Source organism: Epinephelus moara, chromosome 3, assembly GCF_006386435.1.
Source record: "Epinephelus moara isolate mb chromosome 3, YSFRI_EMoa_1.0, whole genome shotgun sequence".
Classification (NCBI taxonomy): domain Eukaryota; kingdom Metazoa; phylum Chordata; class Actinopteri; order Perciformes; family Serranidae; genus Epinephelus; species Epinephelus moara.
The window spans coordinates 10,589,692-10,613,669 of NC_065508.1; the positions used below are offsets into that span (position 1 = coordinate 10,589,692).

At 41.5% G+C, this 23,978-nt stretch overlaps 1 protein-coding gene across 2 annotated transcripts; it reads left to right on the top strand.

Moving 5' to 3' along the window:
• Positions 1-1,167: 1,167 nt before the first annotated feature.
• On the top strand, positions 1,168-23,622 carry afap1l1b (actin filament associated protein 1-like 1b). 2 transcript variants are annotated; one of them, XM_050040206.1, is made up of 19 exons: positions 1,168-1,332; positions 9,602-9,730; positions 12,042-12,122; positions 12,275-12,360; positions 12,444-12,561; positions 12,671-12,760; positions 12,882-13,093; positions 14,498-14,677; positions 14,810-14,902; positions 15,463-15,565; positions 18,698-18,853; positions 19,239-19,453; positions 19,604-19,749; positions 19,876-19,957; positions 20,109-20,217; positions 20,364-20,531; positions 20,631-20,797; positions 22,315-22,440; positions 22,717-23,622. In XM_050040206.1, exons 1-19 carry the CDS (start codon positions 1,302-1,304, stop codon positions 22,741-22,743), a joined length of 2,319 nt encoding a protein of 772 aa, XP_049896163.1. In that variant the 5' UTR covers positions 1,168-1,301; the 3' UTR covers positions 22,744-23,622. The 2 variants fall into 2 exon arrangements, with proteins under 2 accessions (XP_049896163.1, XP_049896164.1); XM_050040207.1 differs by lacking the exon at positions 1,168-1,332 and adding an exon at positions 3,556-3,675.
• The last annotated feature ends 356 nt before the right edge of the window (positions 23,623-23,978 follow it).

Here is a 23,978-nt window from a genome sequence, read left to right on the forward strand (position 1 = left end):
CATGTGTTTGGGAAGTACTGAACATATGACTGGATACATGAGATTATTCTGCATGAGCTGTGCGAGAGTTTGTAAACAGATTTTTTCATTTAGTTTTGCTGTTGTTGGAAGTGGTCTCCAATCACTCGATAAATCAATATGTTTGGTTAGTTACCGGTTAATGGGTTTTTGCCTTTTGAAAATTAACCTAAACTGACATCCCTAATGCCCTCCATTTTTTTGTGGATACATGCAAGAAAAACAATGTTTTCTTCACAAATTCAAGCTAACGTGCCACGACTAATTGACAATTGTCATTTTTTTAGGTGAAGTATTCCTTTAATTGATGACTACTCTCATGATTCACCTTTAACATGGCCCATGTTCAGCAGCACAAAACAGTAGGTTAAACAAAGCACTGTTGAAATGTGAAGCCTTGTCCTTGATTGTCACCAGTTCAACCAAAAAGTTACTTTTTTTGTTTTATTTTTAGGTGTTTGAGGATGCAAAATCATTGACTGATTCTCTCCTGTTAATCTTATGACCCACTGGAAATCATTGCTACAGACTGTATACAGTCTGGTATATCCATATGAGACCTACTTGGAGGCAGTAGTGGAAGTTGAGATATTCAGACCCTTTACATAAAGGTTCCACTATGTAAAATTCCTCCAGTAAGTAAAAGTCCTGAATTCAAATTTTCAATAAAATTACATAACATTAGCCTAAGTATCAAAAGTAAAAAATACATTTAACTGTTAATTTTACTGGTAATTTACTGCCTTAGGTGCTGCTTTAAATAGGGTACTGTTGTATCATTATATTTTGAGAACTCTTTAAAGTCTGATTCTGTGAAGTCTGTATGCTGTTTGTCAGATAAAAGGTAGTAGACTACAATATTTCACTCTGCACTGAGGTGGAAAAGTGCCTCAGCTTTATTCTACCACTAGACATCAAACAATGAATACACTAATGAACACCATACTGGGGATAACGTCTCCTCATATGTGACTAAGGAGGCTTCTGTATGTGTCTCTTTGGAGTCATAGCTTTAAAATGTGCGGTTATCCCAGTGTGTAGTAGACTTGTTAAGACTAGCATTAGGACCCAGTGGAGCTGCGGATGATGAACCAGCGGCTGCCGAGTCAAACTATAAACTGTAGCGGCCACTCTGACTCACTTGGCCGCACGGAGGCTGACAGAGCTGGGCTGTGTCTCTGGGGCTGAACACGCCTCACATGTTCACAACCGTAACTTTTGAATGAAACGACCGAGGGATTACTACCGGAAATAAGAACTCAGACCTTCGAGTATCAAACAGCATGGAGTCCAAACGCCAGAGTGGCCAAGGTGGTGAGTAACAGTCTGTCTTTGAATATTAGTCGCGACAAAAGTAACTATCATACAACTGTTACAACTTTTTGAAGAAGCCTTTATAAATATGAAAGGGATACATGTACATGGAAGTCCACTTCTGAGAGGCAAATGGTCACAAACACGCGACAATTCAAAACTGGATAAATGCACTACACTGTCATTAATTACCGTATGTGTCACTTAAACTCACCTTAACAAATTGAATAGTAACATTTTAAAAAGAGAGTTGCAACAGTTTTATTTTATTTTTACTCCCATTAAACAAACCTAAGAGGAAACACCATCACTTCATCCAAACCGCCTCGCGCCTTAACACTCCCGGTTGACTGTTGGAGTAACGGGAGAGTGATGTCATAGCACCTACACGCCGGTTGGTGCGCTGTGTGTGTGTGTGTGTGTGTGTGTGTGTGTGCGGATGGAGGAGGTATCCTCACTCAGGTAGTGTGATGCAATCCGATACCAACACAGAAGTGCCAAGCTGGAAGCAGCAGCAGCAGCAGCAGCAGCGCCACTGGAAGTGAAGCAGCAGCAGCAGCTGAATGGCTGCTCTGTCTCAGAACTCCTCCAGGCGACAGTGCTGCAAACAGGAAGCTGCATTATGTGACACCAGGTGATGGAGCAGTGGCCTGGATTGAAAATCTGGCAAACGGGGATCACACGTGATTATCTGAAGGGGAAACAATGGCCATTTATGAAGCATTCATTCATGCTTTGTTTAAACACCCCTTCATGTTGCCAGTGGCTCATTGATCTACTAGGCTCATTATGAATTTGTTATGAACAAAAATGGTGTCAGATCCCTTAAATAGAAGGATAAATCAGTGCAGGGGGTGGGGTCAGCTATTATACAGCTATGTAATTATAATTATTATGTTATGATGGTGATGATGATAATACTGTAAAATTTTAATTCGTAGCCTGGGCTATTATTTGCTTAAGTCACTGAGCTCAACAGGCCTATATTTTGGACAGGTGTCTATATGGGACAGGCCTTTAATTCCTTTTACACTAAACTGTTGCTCGGCAGAGATGGGAAATATAATCCAATTGTTTAGGCTTTAAATAGCATATCAATTATGTGTTATGTTATGACACGTGTTTCATGGCACCCAAGGATAACACCACTTTATCCTGTTAAAACAATCCTCATAACTTGGATTAATTTTTAAAGAAACACTTTTGATTCCTTTGATTGATCCTTACCGACTAAAGGAGTATAAATAACTTACCAGGTAATCGAGGAATGGACACATATTCTGACTTTACGACAGCTTCAGATGAAGGGACTTTATTTTTCGTCATGCCGGTAAAGGTCTTCTCTGGTGCTCATGGTTTCAGTAAAATGAAATCAACCGAGCTAACGACGTGTAGCATCTTGTTTAAACATTTATATTTATATGTGCAATCTAATCTGCTAACTAACATTAGCTCAAGTGGGTTGTTCTATAAAAATGAACTGCCTGGCAATCAGACTGGTCTTCTAATTGAGACATGCCTTTATTTGTCAAAATATGTAGCTACACCGGGCTAGTAAAAGAGACCAGGCTTTGAATTGAAGTTTTATGGTAATATTAATTGTGTATTTCTAAGGGCTGCATTGTGGTTACATTGACTTGTTGTAGGAGAAGTACAGATGTTGTTAATAACACTAACGATGGCTGTTTTATTCAGGTGTCCCAGTAAGTTATAACAGTCTGACAGTGAGCCAGCATACACAACACCAGGACCCTGACATTATCATTAACCAGCCATCGTTAAATGTGTTATTTACACCTGTGCTTTTCCTACTGTGACATGTCAACATGTCAACATGAAGAAGGCCTCTGAAACACTTGGACACAAGCAGCTTATACAGTGTAACAAAAGTGTTTTTTGGCCAAACACTTGTGCAGCTGTGCTCTCTAGAAGAAAATACTCTCACTGTGGAAAAACACACGAACAACTGATAATGGCATTCGGAGACAGTATCACAACTACTGCAACAAATGGGAGACATTTGTAGATACTGAAGTTGTGAAATGGCTTTTGATAAGTCAGAGTTAAAACTACAGGGGCAACATCCTCTGTTAAACGACTGTCACAAGCCTTGACCTCAACCATGGTTCCCTTACATTTCCTTTTCCCTTTTCCTCCTCCTCACTCAGTGATCCTCTACCCACCCCCTTCTTATCTCTCTCTTTCAGATTCAGAAAGTCCAGAACTCGTTCTTGATTTAATTTGAAGTCATATTTCAAAGGAGCAGGGAAATTACTTTGCCTCTGTAAACCCAGAGTGAGCTGTACTGCAAATCTACTGGGACAGAGATACCCAAAGCAGCAGGTCTGTGCATGTCGCCCGTGTTGGTGAGGCGTAGGTGGGAACAAAGCTGATGTGGTGATAATACTCTGCTACAAAACAGGAAAAACACTGGATCATGTTTTGTCGAGCTGACGGTTATATTGTCAACATCATTGTCACCATCACCATATTACACCTGGGAAACACTCACAAAAAACAACCATAGAATAATAGTGCTTGAGTGGGTGTCTCTTTGTGTGTGCAGGTGTGTGTGTGTGTGTGTCATCTCAACTCATCTATCTCTAAAGCAAACCAGTGTTTTTCCCCCACTTACAAACTGTTCATTTAAACTGTCCATAAACTGCACAGAGCTGCAGAGTTGGGTTGTTTTTTAGTGGTTTTGACCTAAGTAACACTTTCATGTGACATGCAGCCACTTGATTTAATGTCAAAAACATCACTGCAGGTTTAAAGGAATAGTTTGACATTTTGGAAAATTATTGTATTTGCTTCCTTGCGGGGAGTTAGATGACAAGATTGATAGCACACTCATGCTGTAAGCTAAACATGAAGCAACCTCAAACCAGCCACTTAGCTTAGCCTAGCACAATGACTTAAATCAGGGGAACACCCTAGATGTATAAAGAGAAATGGATATAGCACTGAAGGCAGGGCTCAGCTCATTCCAGTAGAGGTTCTTCAGTTGCACAGTGGCATGCCTAAAAACTTTGGCTTTCTAGGTATAAAACTACCTGGATTTTATGCATCGTTGGGCCCATAGAGCAATCATACTAGAGACTTTGCTGGCTGAGCAGCTAACGTACAGTTTAGCCCTCTGCCAACATGAATGGGGATAAAATGATTTAATAGTTTAGTTTCGTTTATTTAGTTTATAAAAAAGGACAGCGTGCACGTACATTAGTTGTTTACAAAACAAAAATATGTTTGCACCAGATTTAGCTAAAGGCTAATTTCCATCTGTAGTCCTCTAAACATGAAACACAACAAAATACACAATCCACAATTAACACAAAGGAGCACACAACATCAGATACAGACACATCATAATACATATATAAGAATCTCACGTGACATGCACATGTATACCCCGCACGCTGCATGGTACATAATGCTATACGACATATGATACCACACAATATGCACAGTGTGGCTCCTCTAGATTTTGAAATGTTATCAGGCTGAATGGATTAAATCCCGAAAGTGAAACGTATCATTTCACAGGGGTTTTAACGCTTTAAAAAGTCCATCCAGACATCTTTCCCAATGTAAGTCTATGGGGGAAATGATTTTAGGGCCCAATGGCATCATGCAACAGACCCGGAAGTTGTAGTTACACAGTTTAGCCACTAGGTGGAATTGGCTTCAAAGTCCAGCGCACTTTTTGGGGGCCTTGGGAAAACAGCTAGTTGGATTTCTTTACCTATTAGGCAGAGCAAAGCTAGCTGTTTCCCCTTGTTTTCCAGTCTTTATTTAAATTTAGATTTATTTTATTTATAAGGACAATGCACAATAATCAACATTTCTGTAAATGTGCCAGTGTTAGCCAGTTGGCTAAATTTCAACTGCTGTCCTTTGGCAAGATGTTTTGAAACCAATTAAAGAACTAGAGCACTCGGAGAGCGCAGACCTCCGCCAAGCAGCTCGGATTTCCCGCCATTTTATTATTTTATCCACTTCGCTTCAACCAATCACCACCAAAATTTTATCATCTGTTCCTTGTCCCATTATCAACCTCTTCTGAAAATTTCATCAAAATCCGTTCAGAACTTTTCGAGTTATTTTGCAGACAAACAGACCAACGCCAGCTAAAACATAACCTCAGTGGCAGAGGTGATAAAATTCACAGGACAAAGACAGCATAAGGACATATAGACAGCATTAACTAGAGCAAATAGAAATTGTTAAGATAGAACAAAAGCCATGCAAAGCAACAAGCAGCAGCAGAGCACCAATACAATACAATAACACAACAACAACAAGCATGTTAGCACAAACAGACATGCAAGCAACACGAAGCACCAATACACAGATTAGCATTACATTCAGTCATGCAGAGCAGCACTAGCAGAAAAGGGATTTTTTTTTCACATCATGCATCAAAAATGTTTTTTGTTGAGCTAATTAACCAAGGCATGTGGTGCATGGTCAACATCTGAATGGCTCCTTACCAGGTGGAACCAAAGCACAGCAGTCTGGGCTTTAAATTAGACCCATGCTGTGCCACAGTGTCTGCGCCAGTGTCATCTGTTTCCTGTGTCTCCTCACCATTTACTATCTGAGGAAAATGATAAGATACTGAAAGAATGTGAAAAAGACAGAATTCCACCACTATTTTCCCCCAGCTGTTTCTTTTTAAAGATCTTGGGTTCTGGAGGGGACTTTTTAAAGCCTCGGACTGAATGCTGACCCCGGACGAGCAGTGACACCATCTACTGTTGTCACGAAAATATGAATAACGGGACGCTGAATCTCTGAAGTAGACTTTTGTCTGAGAGGGAGCTGGCTGGGGCCTGCCAAGACTTGAACTCTGACCTCTGTCTGAAGAGGATGGGTGTCTGGAGAAGGGACGGAGGGAAAGGAGTTAAAAGGAAAGGATCAGAGAAGGAGAGAAAGAAAGGAGTGGAAGAGAGAATGTGGGATCTGGAGGGACCTCAGCCTCTGGGAGTGTGGGGGAGGCAGGAAGAGGGCGCCTGCTGTAGTGCAAAACAGCAGCTTTATACACTTAACTTGGAAAAAGGCATGAAAACGCATGTTTGTGACACATAAGTACAACTTAAATGTTCCTGTTACAGATAATCATGTGGCTCAGGCAACATGATTCATGGAAACAACAATTCAATTCAATGCAGTCATATATTTCTTCCCACTCCTGAAGGGAAAATAAAATAATAAGGAGGGATAGTTTGGATGGGAGAGGCAAGTCAGGGAGGAGGTTAGCCTTGGATGGGTGTGATTGATGGGTTAGACGTGTAATGGATGGGAGTCAAAGCCTCAGGTTAGGAGGAGAAAAGTATCGTTTCTCTGTCACCCTGCTGCCCATGAACATTATGTGGTGGGATAAACAGCAGCAGCAGTGAGTAGTAGTAGTTGTTTTGTTCTCCGTTGCAACCAAACACGCTAAATCAGTTCAAATGAGAGTCGCATGGCTCAAGTCTCATGACTGCCTGTCTGCAGACACACACAAAAATGTGGGTAAAAGACACAAACACATTCTCCAACATACTCTTGTTACTGTACGTTCGCTCTGTACAGGGTGATATTTCTGTTTAGGCAACAAATTAATAGTTTGTGTGTGTTCTCCCTGTGAGTTAAGTGAAAGTCCATCAGTGTCTTCGGAGAGAAAATCAGTGCCGTATGTGTGTGTTTGAGCGTGTGTGTGGGGAATGGGGGGTTACAAAGATCCCTCTGTGGGTGAGACCGACCACAAGCCTCCAGAACAGCTGATTCTCAGCCTCTGAACCCTCCGGTCCCCCCGAGACAGAGAGTGAGACACAGAAAGCAACAGAGAGACGGAGAGATAGCAAACGAATGGACGGCCTTGACTGTGTAAAGTTCGACGTCAAGAAACAGAAAATAGACCAAAGGGCCCGTCTGAGACTCCATCAGCCCAGCGCTGGCTTTGTTTACGCTCAGATTGATTACATTGAATCTTGTCTTTTTTTAGCCTGTGTTGCAACATTTCCTAGACAAGTGAAGCACTGTAGATCAATAAAGAAGCTAATTTAACTGCTTATTCAAGAAATGAGGGAAAAAAAACAGAGGATGGTGACAGAGGAAGATCCAGCATAGAAGGAGGGAGAGTTAAGGACAATAGAGGACAGAATGAGAAACAGCAGGATGGAGAGAAATGGAAAAAATAGAGGGGAAAGTGTCAGGACGAAAGAGAGGTGAGACTCGCAGCGGGATGGAGGAGAGAGTCGAGATCAGGAAGGAGTGGAGAGACGCTTCTGTCGACAGCTAAGACAGGAAACCACAGCTGCTGGCCGAGAAGTACTACACACACACACACACACATACACACACAGCTGCTGGAGATATATCCTTTAACCCCGAATGCCCACGGACCGAAGCGATGCAGCTGTTTTGCACCACGCCCCTCTTGGACTGTGTGTGTTGGTTCCTGTTTTGTTTTTTTGTCGGAGTTTCTGACATTGTATTGTTTGCTCTGGTCTCGGGGAGCATTGTGGTCGTCTAATTTTGGCCCTCGCGGAGACAATAGAGTATTGTCAGACTTGGGGGAGGCCGGTGGAAGAGGCTGTGGGAGAGTGAGGGCTTTTCTCTCACTCTCTCTGTCCTCACTGTGTGTGAGAGAGGGTTGTTTTGATCTTATTTTAACTTCACTCTTGCACCAGTTCTTTCCAAAGAAGCGCAGATGTACATTTCATCCTTAAGCATCTATAATTACCTGCTTCTTGAAAGTTTATGTTTTGCAACATTCATTTTAGCATCTGATTAGTCACTGCTGAGGTTCCAGCGTCTGTGCCGAGGTGTCTTTGAACTTCCTGTCAACCTTGTTTGTGTTTTGGGTGAAAGTACATTGTATATTTTACATTTAATCATTTTAATGCCAAAAATGACAAAGATTTAATGTTTCCCCAAAATATTTTTCTTGGCCGCATGGAAAAGCCACTTAAAAAGCCTGTGGGCCATGCTGGGACAGTAAAACTTTCCACTGAAACCCAAACGAAAATTAAATAATTTTAGGGTTAGCAGCTCTTACACTCTGAATGATCCACTCCATCTGTTTAATGGCAGACATAATACTTATATCAATATCAACAGTGGCCAGTGTCCAGTATTTAATTAAAGGTCAGTCATTTACTCTGCTGCAGAACTGGAGCTGTCTGCTAATACTTAAACTAATGTCCTTTGAATGACTGATCAACTGAATGAACTAACTCAGTGCGACAGGCAGTTTGGTAACCGTATCCTATTCTATCTCTGCTGGAACTACAGATTTTCTTCTTTACTTTGGCTCTGTTTCCTTTAGGGAAGGAAGTTTCCGTCCCCCCTCCTCCTCACCTCCTTTTCTCTCTCTGACTCTCCCCCCTCCTCCTTTCTCTGTCGGCTCTGAGCAGGCAGGATGTGTGAGAGTGTGGCAGGGCTTTTGGAACAATGTCAAGGTCAACAACACACACAGACACACGGACACACACAGGATGTCAAAGTTGAACATGAAAACAATTATTTTTCAAAGAAAGCTTGAAATGTCCTTAGTTAAAGTTATTATTGAAAATATTATTATTTCGTGCTGTTACATTCACCTGATGAAATGCTGTAATCAGGGACATTTCCTAAAGAGTTATTTTCCTAAAGAATATTGTTTTTAATAAATGTTATTTCTTAACTTTTATGTATTGAGTTGAGTAGTGTTCATAATGCATATTGCAAAGTGCCTCAGATTTCAGTGGAATTTAAAATACAATGTGTTTTTTCTAACCTCATAACTATGGTTAAACTGTGCTCAATTTTGACTGTTTTCTGAGTGTTTTCTTACATATAGACTAGTTGGCTAGTCTAACTTTAAACCTCCATTTAAACTTTAGGGAAATAAGTTGTTAATAGCCTCTCAAGGGTGAGTGTAGGGTCAAGGGAACAGACTTGCTAATGCCCAGAAAGGCTGACTCTGAAGCAGACTAAATGAATAGGGCGATGTGTTAGGATGTTAAATATCTCCTCCCCGTCAGCTGTTGCAACAGGCGGTGAGCTGAGTTCCAAACTGACTTCATGCCCGTCGTGTTCCACCAGTTTTGCTCACACTTGCCCGTATGGCCTTGCATGCATGTGTTAAATTGATATCTGATGCAGTTGGTGTAACAGCATAATAATTTCAGCCATGTTGAGAGTCTGCAGTGTGGGCTTTAATAATGGTGCTCGGTGCCAAAAAATATTTTATTTCCATTCTGCAAATATAATAATAATAATATGTTCTTTTGTGTTTTTTCAGTGGTGATGGAGCGCCTTGTGAACGAGCTCGGCTCTCTGCTGAAAATGCTGGACCATGAGACAGTCAGTCCTGCCACTGCTGAAAAGATGGCCTCCATACGCAACATCCTGGACTCAGTGCAGCTGTCAGGTACAGAGTTAGGTCTCAGATGGATGGGACAGTGTATAAAATGTCTCTGGTCTATATTTCTTACCATACTGGTTTCAATAACGCCCAAACACACTAAACTGACATCCAAGAACTAATGGTGATGAAAAAAAAGTTGCGGTTGAACACACTGCAAAGACTACAGCCAACAGCAAACCAACCGTATGTTCTGTGCCTGCATGAGAAGAAATAACTGCAGGCGCCATGGATCTACTGTATTAAGAAACCTGGATACAGCTTGAAGGCAGGATCCTGTTTGCTCCTGCGAAAGTTGCTCAGTGGCGCATGAAGCCAAAAGAGCTCTGTTTCCACGGTGTAGAGCGGGCCCATAAAGCAAGCGCTTAGAAACATCAGCCAGCTGAGCCGTCTACTTCCAGTTTAGCACTCTGCTAACTTGAATGAAGATAAAATGATGTAATTGTGCAGCTCTTCTAGACTTTACAAATGCAGTGAAACAACTCATTTGTGACACTCAAAACAGACACCTCTGTCCCAATGTAAGTCTATGGGAAAAAGTCTTTTCTGGTCCAATGGCACCACGGGCCCCAGAAACTGCAGTACCACTGTTTGGCCACAATGAAAATTGCCGTCAAAGTCCAGCACACTTCCTGGGGGCCTGGCAGGTGATAGTCTGTATCATTAGTATTTAAATCTATGGTCTGAATTTGTCATTCAAAAACAAAAACTGGAATACCAGCGGGATGGATTCCAGATGCTTGTTAGCCAGTTAGCACATCAACAACACAACCCGGTGTTGAAAGAACAAAAGGTTGTTTACCATGCACTAGCGAACAGTTGCAAACCATTGCTGCTAAAGAGCTCAATAGCGTAAAACGTATATAAAAGCATTTGTTTCTCTTCTTGTGTACGAAGTTAAACTGCCACTCAGCTACAGGCTCCACTGGCTCTGATGCCGATTCATCATGCTAAATTGGCTACAAAACAGCCAACAAGGGCCGACCAGAACCAACAGCACAGGACACATTGCAAAAACAATGGTGACAGACGCTCACCGACGGCTTGACATTGACCGACGGCCGACTGCCAGCTTGGTGTGTCAAGGCCCTTAGGTGCAGTGATGTGACAAACCCCTTTAAACTCCATTAATTCACTGCAAACAGTTATATTTATTTTTGATGCAGTCCTGCTGATGTGATGTTTACAGCTGGCATTACACAGCTTCCATTAATTGCTTTGCAGCACAAAAAACAACACTCAAATATTTGTTTATACAGTCAAATACACTGGACTCAAAGCATTAAATCACTTTGTCAAACTCATTTTTATTATTTTACTGAGGCTGATTTGAATCTTCTCACATCAGTAAGTTGCGTTCAATTTCAAGCTGCTGTAGGTTTACCACATCAGAGGTGCATGATGTCATCTAACAAGAGCAAACAAACATCTAACAGGAAAAAGTAAATTAGAGTATTAAATGAGGTGCAGCTACAAATGAAATGTTATTTATTTGATGGAATTTGACTGACCATGCTTGCAGGCTTTCAGCTGCATCCGGCCTCACATTAATTTGGTGTGACTCTTGCAGCCGAAGCATTTTAGAGTTGAGCAATTTGTTCAAGGTTACTACAGCAGTGTTTATTCAGACAGTAACCTTCCTGTCATGAGCCAGCACAACACAGCGTAAGATACACTACAGTAATTGTGTTGCATTTAGAAACATGCAAATTTGACTCAAGTCTCACTGAAGTCCTTACAGTGGATCTTTGTTTATCCGGGAGTTGTCGGAGGGGATGAAAGGATTGTGGTAAGAGGATAATGAAATGTAAAGTTTGGCGAGGCTAATGAGAGGAGGTCAAAGAAAGGAGAAAAACAAAACATCCTGATAGTGACACATCCTCACATTGTTTGAATGGGCCCAGGCTGCCCTGCCCAAACACACTCTCCAGACTTTTACACGGCACATTAGCATATTCCACTTCAATTCCGCTTTTTCACAGCCAAATACTTTTGAGATTTATTTCTCACGCTGATTCTAAAACACTTCCAGAAAGTCTGGGAGGTTTGGCAAACGTTCATACGCATTTTATGACTTCAGTTATCTTCGTTCCTTCGGTACAAAGATTTACAAGCTCCATTCTGAGCTCCCTTGCTGTCTGACTTCCATCTCCGTTCAATTTATATGTCTAAAAATGCAGATTGTTCAGTGTACATACTCACTGAGCACTTACTTGCTTACAGTCTGGTAATCCGTACTCTCCTGACCCCAGCATGCACCACAGTCCCAGCCCTAACTTTGATCCTATTTCTAACCCCTAATCTATTTTCTCCACAGTCAATGGATCAGACGTGTACATGAACAGCTGTCTCTATGGCAACGGCACCAGCTTTGTAGAGTCTCTGTTTGAAGATTTTGGTGAGTAGACCTTCAAACTAATTCAATGTTCAGAAGTCTTGTGTAGGATCTATCAGTAGTGTATGTTTTAAAGCATCATATCACATCTACAAAATGTATGATTTCATAAAATGTATTATACCATATTTATGATACCGGTAATTCTCCTCCAGACTGTGATTTGCACATGCTCAGTGCATCTCCAGTGGAGCAGAAAGAGCACAAAGAGGAAGAGGAGAAGACTCATCCTAACAAATCTGTAAGCTGTCTACATATCTACCTGTCAGTCCATCTTCCTCTGTCATCCTTGTCACTAAAACTTTGGTTCAACTTTCACCTCAGACACCGACTGACACGCCCCCTCCTCTACCAAACACCCCACTTCCTGATGACTACTATGAAGAGGCTGTTCCTCTAGATCCTGGATCCACCCCTCAGTACTTTACAACCAACATGAACAGTTCTGTACACAAATTTAAAAGCACAGATATGCACACTCATGAATAATCGTAATCAACTGAATTACTAGAAGTTTATCTCATCTCGACGCGTCCTCTCCTCTCCTGCAGCTTCCAGGAATTCTGTTGAGGATGCCTACTATGAAGATGCAGACAATAACTACCCCATCACCAGGATTAATGGACCTCCCAAAAACTCCTGTAAGTCCGTTCTCTTTTGCACAATAAAACAATAAAAACATCATGAAGTATGTGGAATACATAAAGAAAAGAACCAGAAGTTGTCTGTAATGTAATAATTAATGCTATTTCTGGTGCTCAGACAATGACTCCGATGCTCTGAGCAGCTCCTACGAGTCTTACGAAGAAGAAGAAGAAGAGGCCAAAGGGCGAGAGCAACCTCAGAGATGGACGGCTGAGGAGAGTCCCGATGGACCAGTCAGAGACTGCCGCATCTGTGCTTTCCTGCTGAGAAAGAAACGCTTCGGTCAGTGGGCTAAACAGCTCGTCGTCGTCCGTGACACTAAACTCCAGGTAAATGGAGCTGTGCTGTGAGTGTTAACTTAAACTTTCAAACCAAAGGATCTAAAATATATCTAATGTCATTTAGTGCTAAAAGTACACACATCCATAACACTCATAGCACACTGCTCTTTGTCTTCACAATGTTTTTAATTCACTGTTGCTGTGGAACATTTCAATAAATCTCATCTTCATGCACCAACAGCGCTAACATGAAATTATATGTATATACAGTATATACAGATATAGTTAAATAATGGCATTCTACAACAGGTGACTAAACCAATGTGATGTGGGGAAAAACATTTTAGTTAACTGAAATAAAAATTAAAACAAGATTTAAGAAAAGCTGAAACAATATTGTGTACTTACAAAACTAACTCAAATAAATAAAAACATACAGGAAATGTCTTTTATTCTTTGTCAATTTGGTCAAACTTGTCAACACAACAAGCTTGAGGAGGCCTTGGTGCATATATTTATTGAAACTAGGATGTTTACAGTACATGACTGTGAGTCAGCTGTGTTTGCAAAGTGTTGTGCTGTATCTGTTTTGTATTGTATTATAATAAGTGCTCTGAGCTTCTTAAATTTTGCCCCTGACAAATAACCCCCATATTATAATGGAAAAAAAACCCTTAAACTAATACGGAAACTGATAAAAAAAACTAAACTAAAACGAACCCTTTTTAAACCATAAAAACTAAACTGAAACTGCTTATCCTGTTAGGAGTCATAAGGGGGCTGGAGCCTATCCCAGCTGACACTGGGCGAGAGGTGGGGTTCACCCTGGACAGGTCACCAGACTATCACAGGGCTGACACATAGAGACAGACAAACATTCACGCTCACATTCACACCTACGGACAATTTAGAGTCACCAGTTAACCTGCATGTCTTTGGACTGTGGGAGGAAGCCGGAGTACCTGGAGAAAACCCACGGTGACACAGGGAGAACAGGCAAACTCTGCACAGAAGGGCTCCCCCACCCTGGGTTTGAACTAGGAACCCTGGAAACTGAAACTAAACTGAATTAAAACTGAAATGAAACTTAATGACCACCAATAATGAAAAACGAATCTGTACTGAACTGGAAAGATATTGTTGTAACTCCAGACAATCACTCCTGTGTCTTCAGAAAACAATGAAAAGGTGTCAACAATGGGAATGCAAAACAATATGATGCATAGTTATGAAGACGATAAATGCTGTGAGGTATTCTAGTACTTATAATGGTTCACCTTTCATTTAGTTTCCGGTAAAAGAACGGGGTTTTCTGCAGGGATGGTAACCTTTAAACGACATTGCTAGAAAATTTTCAAAGGTTACATTTTAAGCGAAATAGCATCAAATGACACATCAAAGTAAAGTTTTTGTGACTTGGGGTCTCAGTATCTCACTATCTGTCTTTTACAGTGCTATAAGAGCATCAAAGAGAGCACTCCCCACACAGAGCTCCCGCTGAATCTGTGCAACGTCATCTACGTCCCAAAGGAAGGCCGGAAAAAGAGACACGAGTTGCGCTTCTCGTTGCCTGGAGGCGAAGCTCTAGTCCTGGCTGTTCAGAGTAAAGAGCAGGCCCAGCGGTGGCTCAAGGTACCTTTATTCACTATATCAGAGGGCTGATGCTGAGACAGACAAGAGTGAGGGAGGACACGGGGGAGGTATGGCTGAGGGGGAAACACAAGTGTTCTTTGGAAGTGAAGGTTTTTCTTTTTCTGAAACCAGGTGGTGCAAGATGTTGGCAGTCAATGTAGCAACACTGAAGGACTGGATGGATCCACTTCTCCCATTATACAGAGGAAATTAGAGCTTGATAAGGTGTGTGAGGTTTTGCATGTGACTCTGAGTGTGTTATCTACAGTATTGTCTTGTGTTGTTGCATGTATGGGTTATATGTCTCAATTTTACTCTACTGTAATATTTATTTCTCCATTTACTGAGGTGTATTTCATTCTGAATCTGCACTCTACTTTTTACATTTCACTCTCTGTTGCTGACATCACCTCTTTCCACCCACACATGACACAACTGTTCCTTTGGCTTCCAGTTAAAAGGAGTGTGAGTGAGGTGACATTATTGTGGCTGCTGAGCTGGCCAGTTTTCAAAGAGCTTCATACGAAGTTTTGGTACACAGCTGCAGAGCCAACGAGCTGAATACATGATGACATGGCAGTTACTGCCCATGTTGGCAGAATGGGTTTAAAAATACATAAAAGTCAAAAACCCACATTTAAACAAACTTCTGTGTCACTGATGTTGACATGATTTTGCTTTTTTAGGACAGAAGGATTTGGTGAAACAGAAAATATACATTCCTCTCATCTCTGTTAATGAGAAAAAAAGAGAAGTAATAAAGGTTTCTACTTGTTCTTTGCCAGGTGCTGCAGTGTGAGCGGCAGGCGTCAGACTCAGACAGCGGGCCAACAACAGAAAACCAGTCCATAGCACAGGGTCCAGGACGGGACACCATGGACTCACTGAGTAGGTGTACTTTCATAAACTGCCATCATTGGTTAAGTTGTAATCACTGACTCTGTATTATTTTTTGTGTCAGTGAAACAAGCTAAGGAACGCAGACAACTCTTACATCACACAGATTAAAGCATCATAGTGAGATTTAACATTAAATTTGGGTCTGTGTGTGATTGTCTGCAATTGAAACTTGATGTAAGGTATATTTTATAATTTTAAATTAGACAATAATTACTTTAGTTGTGATATATATTTAAAGATTTGTCCATGAAGTCTTGGAGCAGTGCTTAAAGGACTGTCTGTTAGGTTTAAGTACTGAATAGGACCCACAATGCAACAATTCAGACTCGGAGACAAAAGTCAAAAGATAACAAAACTTTAATGGAATGCTCCAAGTAAAAATATCATCAAACAAAAACTCTACAAAAATAAAGGGGTAGAGAGTGGACACGCAGAGAAGTCAGGGTTTTCCTCCAGACACACAATCCTCAGAGTCTCAGGGACAGACACAAAGCAGAGCAAGGCTGGCTTACGACTGGAGGCGAGCCCTGAAGCACAGAGGACAGCAGTCAGGGAAAAAGAGCCGACAAAAAGGCAAAACAGGCAGCAAAATATTCACAAAGGTCCTGCAGAGTCAGAGTTGTTACCACTGTGGGAAACAGATGATTTGATGAATACTGGAGTCTTTATAGTGAGCAGGCAGGTGAGTACTTGATAGGCTGATTGACGGCAGGTGTGCAGTGGAGGCAGAGAAGGCGGGGAACAGGAGAGGACGAACAGGAGAGGGAGAGTAACCAGCCACGCCCTGCAGCAAGAGAGAGACTAACACAGACAGGGGAGAGAGACAGACAAGAAACACTAGGGAGAGGGGAAAACACAAGAAACATGAGGGAAGAGAGAGGAGACTGCCGATACCCAACACTGTTCACAATCACTTCCACCCCTTCACCCACCCAGTAGTGCTTCTCTTGATTTAGCAACAAGGCTGGTATCATTTTATTATAGTTTTGTATTTTTCATTTGTTTTATTTATTTTTTAACTCAGTTTCATTTCAGTAAGTTTCAGGATTGGGTTTCCTTGTTTCAGTTTAGTTTTGATTCTCTAAAAATGTTTAGTTTTAGTTTTGTTTTAATTAGTTTTAGTATTAGTTTTCTTTTTTTTATTATTGTAATATGGGAGTGTTTGTCAGGGGCAAGAATTATAAAGTTCATAACAGGCAGAACAATAGGCAAGGCAACTGATTCACAGTCAAGACATCCCAGTCTCAAAAAACATATGCACTAATGCCTCCTCATGCTTGTTGTGTGACAAAAGACTAAAACTAAAGACATTTCTTGTACCCTTTTTTTTATTTTATTTTAGTTTGTAAATACACAATATCATTTCAGTTAATTCTTTTGTAAAGTCTAGTTTTTATTTTTATTTCAGTTACCTAAAATGTTTTTTCCCACCTAGCTTTAGTTTTGAGTTTAGTTTTGATTAACTATAATAGACTTAAAGAGGAGGAGAAGGGTGAAATGAATGAATTAGACCTTAACCACAGTGGGGGGGCAGGTGTGGTTCATGAGGTAGAGCGGGTCATCCAAAAATTGGAAGATCAGCAGTCAGTCCACATGCCGAGGTATCCTTGGGCAAGATACTGAACCTCAGATTGCTCCTGGTGGCTGTGCCATTGGTGTGTAAATGTCTAAAAACGGAGTAGCAAGTGGCACCATATACAGTAGTGTCGGCCATCAGTGTGTGCATGTGTGTGTGTGAATGGTTGAATGTGACTTGTAGTGTAAAAGCACTTTGAGTAGTCGGAAAACTAAAAAGGCACGACATAAATGCAAGTCTATTCACCATCCCATCCAGTCTGTGGAAATGTAAGCAAAGTTTTTGCCAACTTGAACCCAAACACACCTCCAACTATGACACTGCTCTGCTTGCTACCCACGAGCTCACGGTCAAGACCAGTAAATGAAGGGTGGGCGTTAGCTAGCACCCTAGATCACATTTGATTGAATAAATTTATGTAACGGCACAGAGTTTAACATCAGTCGTTAACAATGTTTTTTACATTTTGCAGGAATAAAAGGTTAGAATATTCAGTTTTCTGTTGAAATTGTAATTAGATGGTGTCTATTCAACATCACGGTCATTTAGGAAGTTGTTTTGTATTGCGTCATATTAAGAGGCTTTCTGATATATTTTTCCAGCTCATATCAATGAGGAAAGATGAAATATTGCTAACACTTAGTGTTGTTAATAAAAACCTACAATGTTAAAGATCTGTTGTTGTTGTTGTTGTTGTTGTTGTTGTGCAAAAGTGCCAGTAGCCCCCCGACCCCTCTAACTCTAACCTGCACCTAAAAACAAGTCCTGACCCTCAAATGGTCCTGAGAGAAAGTCAAGACTAAAATGGCCTCGCTTTCCAAAAACGTCCTCAGTCTCACTGTCTTCATGACTCATGTCCGCACATGAGCACACACTCATATACAAACACACAAATGCACATCCTTTTTAGAGTCTGATCAAAAGCAGACACACTATTGTTGTTTACCTATCCACAAAATCAGGAAGGATAAACCAGGGGATCCATGATGTTGGGTCAAACACAGTCGTGTTGTTACAGCCTGTTTACTGGCCGAGCGGCTCTGAACCTGAAGAGACATGAGAGAGAGAGAGAGGGAGAGGGAGAGACAGGAAGTGAGGCGTGAACAGATATGACATCCTTCCTGTCCTCTTCCTGCCATTGTCTCCCACTGACATCATAGGAAGTGGGGTGGACAGAGCGCTGTGGCACCTGGTGCACTCTGTATGAACACACAAACACACTCTTGGGATACGCTGAATAAATAGAAGTTATCTTGGTATATAAATACACTTTATTATTATTACTGAATTCAAAAAGTACGATGAGTCCTGACTTGGTGGAAGTTTCACAAGAGCATCCCTCATTTCTTTCCATGTTTTTGTTTTAATGTAATTTATAGAATTTGTTTACTGATTGTACATTATCCTAAGTTCCACTTCCAGATGCTGTATATACATATATATATATATATATATATATATATATATGTATACCAAATGCTCCTCAACTCTGTGACCACATTGTCAACTCCAGCACAGACTGACCTGGGTGTGTTTGATTTCAGACAGGGGGAAGCGCGGAGCTTTCTCAGAGCTTACGGGGTCGATGAGCCGAGCAGCAGGGAAGAAAATCAATCGGATCATCACCTTCTCCAAACGGAAACCTCCTTTACCCGGAGAGCCTTCCTCTTCCTCTGGTCACCATGACAACCCACGCTGTGGTGAGGACACAAACTGATCTAGAAGCTGTTTGGTAGACAGGCTGGTTGGTTTAAGATAGTTAAAGTTACTGGTTGGGGATTAGATTATTTGCCAAAGTATTTGCAATTTTACATCTGTGCAGTTTAAACAAGCTGATGTTAGACAATCCACAGAGGTGAGAAAAATGATTGTAGCCAAAAAGCAACATTGTGCTGTAAATTATTGTATGTTTCAGAATTGTACTCTGTTGAATTGCTCAGATACACAGTAGATAACCTTGGAAAAAACACCCTCGTGTCGAAAAATGTAATAAGACCAACACACAAAAGTCACAGTAAACATCATAGTAATAGGCTTAAAATAGTAAATATAAAGCCACTAAACACGTCTGCCATCTTTTCACAGGCTACCTCAGTGTGTGTCTGAGCGGCTCTTGGAAAGAGCGTTGGTGTGTCGTGCGAGGAGGAAGCCTGTACCTGCAGAAGGACCCCGGGGACCAGCGACCACCAGTCATTGTGGTGCCGCTCAAAGGTGCAGAGGTGGTGACAGGAGGCCTCGGCCCAAAACATCCCTTCTCTTTCTGCATCCTGCAGGGAGGCAGCGAACTAGCGTCTTTAGAGGTAAAATATACTGTGGTATCTGAAGAGAGATTTAATGTAGCTTTTCATGACTCCGTGTGGACACAGAGGAGACAGACAGTTAACGTGGGGATGACACACCTACATTTTTTTTGGAAACCAAGTTGCTTTTTTTATGTGTGTGTCCATCAGGCCAGCTCCTCAGAGGATCTCGGCCGCTGGCTGGGCGTGTTGTTTGCAGAGACCGGCAGCGCTACTCTCCCTGAAGAGCTACACTATGACTACATTGACGTGGACACGCTCACTGACATCCGGCACGCTGCCAGGCACTCTTTCCTGTGAGTCACTTCCTACAGTATACGTTTGCGTGTTTCCACATGTATTTATCTCGAGTTTTCTGTCACTTATCGTGGACTTTTATCCTGAAATACGTCCGTCTCTGTCTCTTTGCTTTTTCCTCTCAGGTGGGCCACCACCACTGCTGCTTCCTCTAGCAGTGCCTCGACAGACTCCAGAATGTATGATGAGGTCTATGAAAGTGTGGCGGTGAGGAAACGTCATGTGAACCAGTGATATAATACAATATCAGTAAACTTTGAGATGCTTTAAAGCTGTTTGAGTCCTCTATTGTTCAAGACATATACAATGGGCCTCTGACATGGTATTGATTTTAAAAATGTACTTGTTTTTCCTACAGGAGGAGGAAGTTGAGAGCAGGGCTGGACAGGTAAGACGTCATGCCTCCTTCTCCAGCAGGGACTCTGAAAAAACTGAACAACAGGCCGCCGTCAAGAGACACGCCTCCAGTGAGTCTCCTTACATTTCATAATTGATTAGACTGTGAGATATGTTACGTCAGGCTTCTCCTGATCAAGTAAAAGTTTGTCAAAGTGGATAATTAACTCGCTCAACGACATTTTGTCTCATCATATATACACTCTGTGTCTGTTAGATGTAAATCAGTATGCACGGTATGGGAAGACGCGTGCAGAGGAGGACGCCAGGCGGTACCTGAGTCAGAAAGAGGAGCTGGAGAAGCAAAAGGAAGAGCTGAGACAGGCACTGATCTCCCTCCGCAGGGAGAAGAAGGAGGTGAAGGAGGAGATGAAGACAGTCACAGGTCAGAGACAAATCACACACACAGCACTGTTTAGACTTCAGCTTTGTAGCAGTACTAACTCATGAGTGTGCGTGCGTGTGTGTGTGTGTGTGCGTGCAGGTCATGGTGTGGAACAGCGGTTAGCCAAGCTGGAGACACTGTGTAAACAGAAGGAGGAGGAGCGGGTGGAGCTGGAGCTCAAACTGACAGAGGTCAAAGAAAACCTGAAGAAATCGTTGGCTAGAGGAGCGCTGGGTCCTCCCACTGACACCAAGATCAGCGTCAAGGTAGGCAGCCACAGCAGAAACACTCTGCTGTGTCATTCTTATACGAAGCTATAAACTGTAAAGAGACTTCTTCATTTAAGCACACTTACTGTATATCTTAATGAATTTATGAATTTACCTTAATACTGTATAAATGCATTGATCTTTAGTAGATGTCAGACTCAGAAAGTGCTGTTAAGTTGCAGACAGTTGTTCCATCACTGTTTTATTTTAAGGGAATACTTACTGGCTTATTCTGGCTGAGAGAGATCGATATCAATATGATGTCTGTATGCTAAATATAAAGCCACAGTCACTGTAGCAGCCAATTAATGACTGAAAGCAGAAAGCTTTGGTCTGTATAAAGGCCAAACAAAATCTGCCTACCACCACCTGTGAAGCTCACTAATTAATATGTTCAAAGTTTCGGATTTACTCGAAGGTATTTGCTGGACAACTTCTTACCTGTTAACAGTGACCTCCTTGAGTCTTTTTTGGTTGCCTGGCAACCTCACGTTGATGACAAGACTCCAGGGGCCAGTTGCACCAACAGGGCTTATGTCTGGTCTTAAGCTATACTAGTTGCACCATCTAAGCTTAAGCCTTCTTCTTGGATAGAGCAGGCATAAAGTCAAACTTTCAGCTGTGTATCAGCAGCCTGATGCACAACCCAAGAGCCACAAACTTTAAACAGTCACCCAGCTTTCCTGCTAAAGTCTCCTTTTTGTCTAGCTAAGTTACAAACATGAACACATGTCATGTCCTCCACCTCAAAACAAAGGTTGACCTGTGAGAGGTGGGCTGCTAATGTCAGTTATCAAGCAAGATAGAAAGCTAATTAGCTAGTTAGCATATTAAGCTTTCTGCAAATGTCACTTGGTCTGTTCATGCTGCTGTGGTTCTTAGTCTGTAATGCCAGTGCTAACACACTGTCCATCCATGAGTTGTAAGCTTCAGCCAAGTTTGTCTACTTTTTCTCTTCTTTGAGGTTAGCCTACCTGTGGAGCTCCACCTGCTGGCTGCTTTCAGTCAAACAAAAACACATATCTCCTGTACATCTCTATTAATCATCATATCTGTGTGACATTTCTTTTTCTTTCTCTCTGATCCTCCATAAATATGTTGCCACAAATGATAAATAATAAGCTACACATTGGCAAGGCGGTGGGAGGATGTTAACAGTGTATCACAGCAACGCATGCACTGCTAAGCAATAGCCAGAGTCGCTGGGAATTTACATGAACATGCATCGCTAAGACCGGGTGTAGTTAGGACTTGGCTTAAGTTAAGCTGGTGCAACCCACGTAGTCCATGCTAAAGACTGATCTTAGTCTTAACAAAGACTGACTTAGCAGTAAGATCCAGGATAAGTAAAGACCAGTTGGTGCAACCCGCTCCAGGAGGTCACTGCTCTTGGCCAAAAATTAGTCCAAGAAAGCAAAATAAGCACATCTTCCAAAATCTTAAACTACTTCTTTAAATGAGTGAAAACTGACATTTGTGTTTGTGTGTGTGCTTGTGTGTGTTGGTGTGTACAGGCACAGGGCAGTAAGGTTGAAAAGGTTTACAATGAGACTGTGCCGATCAACTCAGCAAGTGAGCTTCGGAAACGCCCTCCGTCTCTCTACGCCTCCTCCAAGGGGAATGTCATGCAGAAGGCGAAGGTAGAGTGTGTGTGTGTGTGTGTGTGTGTGTGTGTGTGTGTGTGCGTGTGTGAAAGAGAGATAGAGAGATAGACTGTTTGCTGGGTAACACACTGAACCTGAGACACCCTTGAAGAAAAAGTTTCCAAATGATACTCTGTCATCCAGATAAAATGTTTGGGATCACAAAACTACTGTAGTTCGTGTGTGTGTGTGTGTGTGTGTGCGTGTGGTTGTGTGAGTGATGAGGACAGCTAGAAATGTTTTCCTCACTTTGTGCTGTGTCATGGTTTCTAGGAGTGGGAGTCAAAGAAGGGGACCTAGACTGCGCATAAACAGATCAACAGATGGATTCATGGAGAGGAAGAAAAAAACTGAGCTGCGACAGGAAATTGTGTAAAAGAAGAAACAGATGAAGATAACTGGCACTGAGAAGGAGGAGAAGAAGAAGAAGATAAGGATGAGGAGGAAGAGGGAAGAGTACAGACTTGGACACAGTCTTCCCTCATCTTACCTAAGAGGAAAACGAGGAATCTTTGCAAGTCCAGGCAGCACTGTGCTGTCTCAACCACTGTAAATATGACAAGACTTTACTGGTGAACCAGTTCAGTATTAATGTGGATCACTATGAACATGATATATATGTTTGTGTGAGTTTGCATGTGTGTTTACATTTGCACAGGGCTGCAGAAAGTGAAAATGTGGTTGTTTCATAGAAATGCATCACAGAGGGAGAGTGTGGTTCATCAACACTGTGAGTTCAGAGTAACAGGCAACACTTCCACTGATTTTATTCCTTTTATACAGGATGCTTGTCAATGTAAAGTGAAAAAAAACTAAACTATAGAATTATTATTATTACCTTAAGTTATCTTTATTAGTGAGAAAAGTATCCCACGTCTTGTGAAGTGTTTTTAAAATATCAGGAAAGCATATTGAGTATGACACTGTTCTTGAAACCAGTGGGTAAATGTTTATTATTGCAATGTGAAACTATTGGTTTTTAACCATTATATGTGATTTTGTTCTTTCATATTGCCTTTTGCACTTTATCTTGTTGTATATTGTGGTTACGCAAATGTCTTGGAAATTAGCCTTAGCACCCCACTTCAGAATTGTGAGGATAAATGCCTGTGTCTGCTCTCTCTGTTCGTCACAGAAATATGAACACACACATGTTGGAGTAAATGATGACTTTATCAAGACATGTCTGTTTGTTTGTTTTGGCCCGGTGCTTCTCCCAGGATAAGTTTACTGTAAGAAACCAAAGAACTCTGAACTATAAGCGCCATCTAGTGGCGATATTAAATTAAGATACTGCATTGGGTGGACAAATTGAATAATATACAAGAAATCAGTTTGTACTAAGTGACATAAGTAAAATACTTCCAAAAATTTTTAGTTTTCTGATATGTTCATCCACGCTATCCACATTTTTTGTCAGGTGCAGCGCCTATATTTCCTTTCATGCACTGCATTGTAAAGACAACACACCCAAAAACAGTTTTAATTATGCACACTGACTGTAAGAGCAGGTGCAGATGATTTGTTGTCATGGT